Source organism: Arachis ipaensis, chromosome B08, assembly GCF_000816755.2.
Source record: "Arachis ipaensis cultivar K30076 chromosome B08, Araip1.1, whole genome shotgun sequence".
NCBI lineage: Eukaryota > Viridiplantae > Streptophyta > Magnoliopsida > Fabales > Fabaceae > Arachis > Arachis ipaensis.
The window spans coordinates 106433935-106435762 of NC_029792.2; the positions used below are offsets into that span (position 1 = coordinate 106433935).

The window sequence follows — 1828 nt, forward strand, 5'->3', positions numbered from 1 at the left end:
TTCCTGGACTTTCTCTAGGATGCAGAAAATAAGGACTCACCGGATCCATGATCGGATTCACGTTCACTCGGCTTGTAGCTAATTGTAGTTGATTAACATGATCCAACAGGTTTGCAAGAACTTGAATGTCAATGCTCTGCGGCACTTGTTCTACCATTTCTGGTGAATGTCGAACAAAAGGAAAAACTTCAATTTCTCAATTTCCCAAAAAAAAAACTTTAATTTCTGAGAACTGTCAAATTCTACCGCCAGATCCCGAGCTTCCTTATTCAAGATCCTTCTATAGTTACACGATTCTTCAAATCAGGACCTTCCACACTTGATCTCGTGATCGGAGCTTCTACTTCAGTCCACACTCACTGCACCATGTTAAAACAGCCATAGATGAAGCTGAGCAACTTTCATCAACTTTGTGAAGTGAGTTCAAGTGTGAAGAGAAGAGAAAAAAAAGGAACGAAACAAGAAAAAATTAAAGAACAAGAAGAATGATCAACTATCAGAGAGAAAAGAAAGGGAGAGAAGAAAGAATCTAATTTCATTTCATACAAAATTAATCTAAAAAAATCTAACTCTCAACTAGCTATAACACTAGATTTATATACAATTTCTAACTAATCTTTATAATTGATTTGCTGCATCGATTACCAATTGCATAGCACACTAACAACCTAACTAACTTCAGTTTTACTAGCTAATCCTTGTTATCTGATATCACTGCTGCACTATGGAGCCTTTATCATGTAACAATTCTTTTGCTCACACTTTTTTCCATTTTTTATGTTTCTTTATACTATTATTTTCAAAATGATTATCAAGAGTTAAAAAAAAAAGGTTGTTACCAAAGAAAACAAAACCAGAAAAAGTTGTTGCTGGACAAAGTTTCTAAATAACATTACCAAAATTTTCATGATTGTGCAGACCGCTTTGAACTGGCTATTCATTTATCCAAAGGGACTTCACCATCTTTTGTTATACATAAAGGACAACTATAAGAATCCAACGATTTACATTACGGAAAATGGTACATTTTTATCATTCAGTTTTAAATTTGTCTTGGCAATTAATTATAATTTATCTAGAATTCTATTATAGACAACTTAGACGTCCATAACTACATATTTAATATCATGATGAAACTTAATTTTCACAACTCTCGATGCTTATTTCCACTCATGAAATAAGTTTAGTTTGTTGTGTAAAATTTGTATCATTAAGGGCAGTCAAAGGATTGATAAATTAAAATTTATATAAACACTAAACAATTCTTCATTGTAGACAAATATTGTGTTTTAAATTAAAATACCTATATGAATTTAGTCCTTCATTGCAGGCTAAGGATGCTAATTCCTAACTTCATTTTTAGTTTTTTTTTTTTTGTTCAATAAATTTCTTGCTAGGTGGTAGCTAGAGAATATTTTAATGAGGCGATGCATGCACTATTTTTGGAATAGTCTTTTTATCTGTCCATGTTTTTGTGTTTTTTTTCAAAAGAAAAAATAAATAAATAAACAACTACAAACGAACCTAACTCACTTGTTACCGAACTTAGGTTCAAGCCATTCAATTCTTATTTTCCAAAAATTATAATTATTAACAATATTAATATTATTTTGGTATCAAAATTATTTTACAGGTGTAGCTGAAGCAAATAATGCTTCAAAGCCAATCAAAGAGGCCTTGAAAGATAGTATCAGGATTAGATACCATGATGGTCATCTCAAATCTCTTCTTCAGGCAATAAAGTGAGAATCAAAACAAAGTGGAATTTAATTTGTTTTAAATTAAATGAAAATGAAAATGTATATTTTATATTAAAAAGATAAAAAGT

The 1828-nt window shown here is 30.5% G+C and overlaps 1 protein-coding gene across 1 annotated transcript in view; it reads left to right on the top strand.

The window, feature by feature from the left end:
- The window catches only part of LOC107613964 (vicianin hydrolase), a 32099-nt gene that overhangs the window by 25745 nt on the left and 4526 nt on the right, over nucleotides 1-1828 (top strand). Inside the window, exons 11-12 of the mRNA XM_016316166.2 lie at nucleotides 919-1021; nucleotides 1634-1742. Of these exons, the coding sequence (XP_016171652.1) occupies nucleotides 919-1021; nucleotides 1634-1742 (212 nt within the window). The remainder of the gene's footprint in view (nucleotides 1-918; nucleotides 1022-1633; nucleotides 1743-1828) is intronic.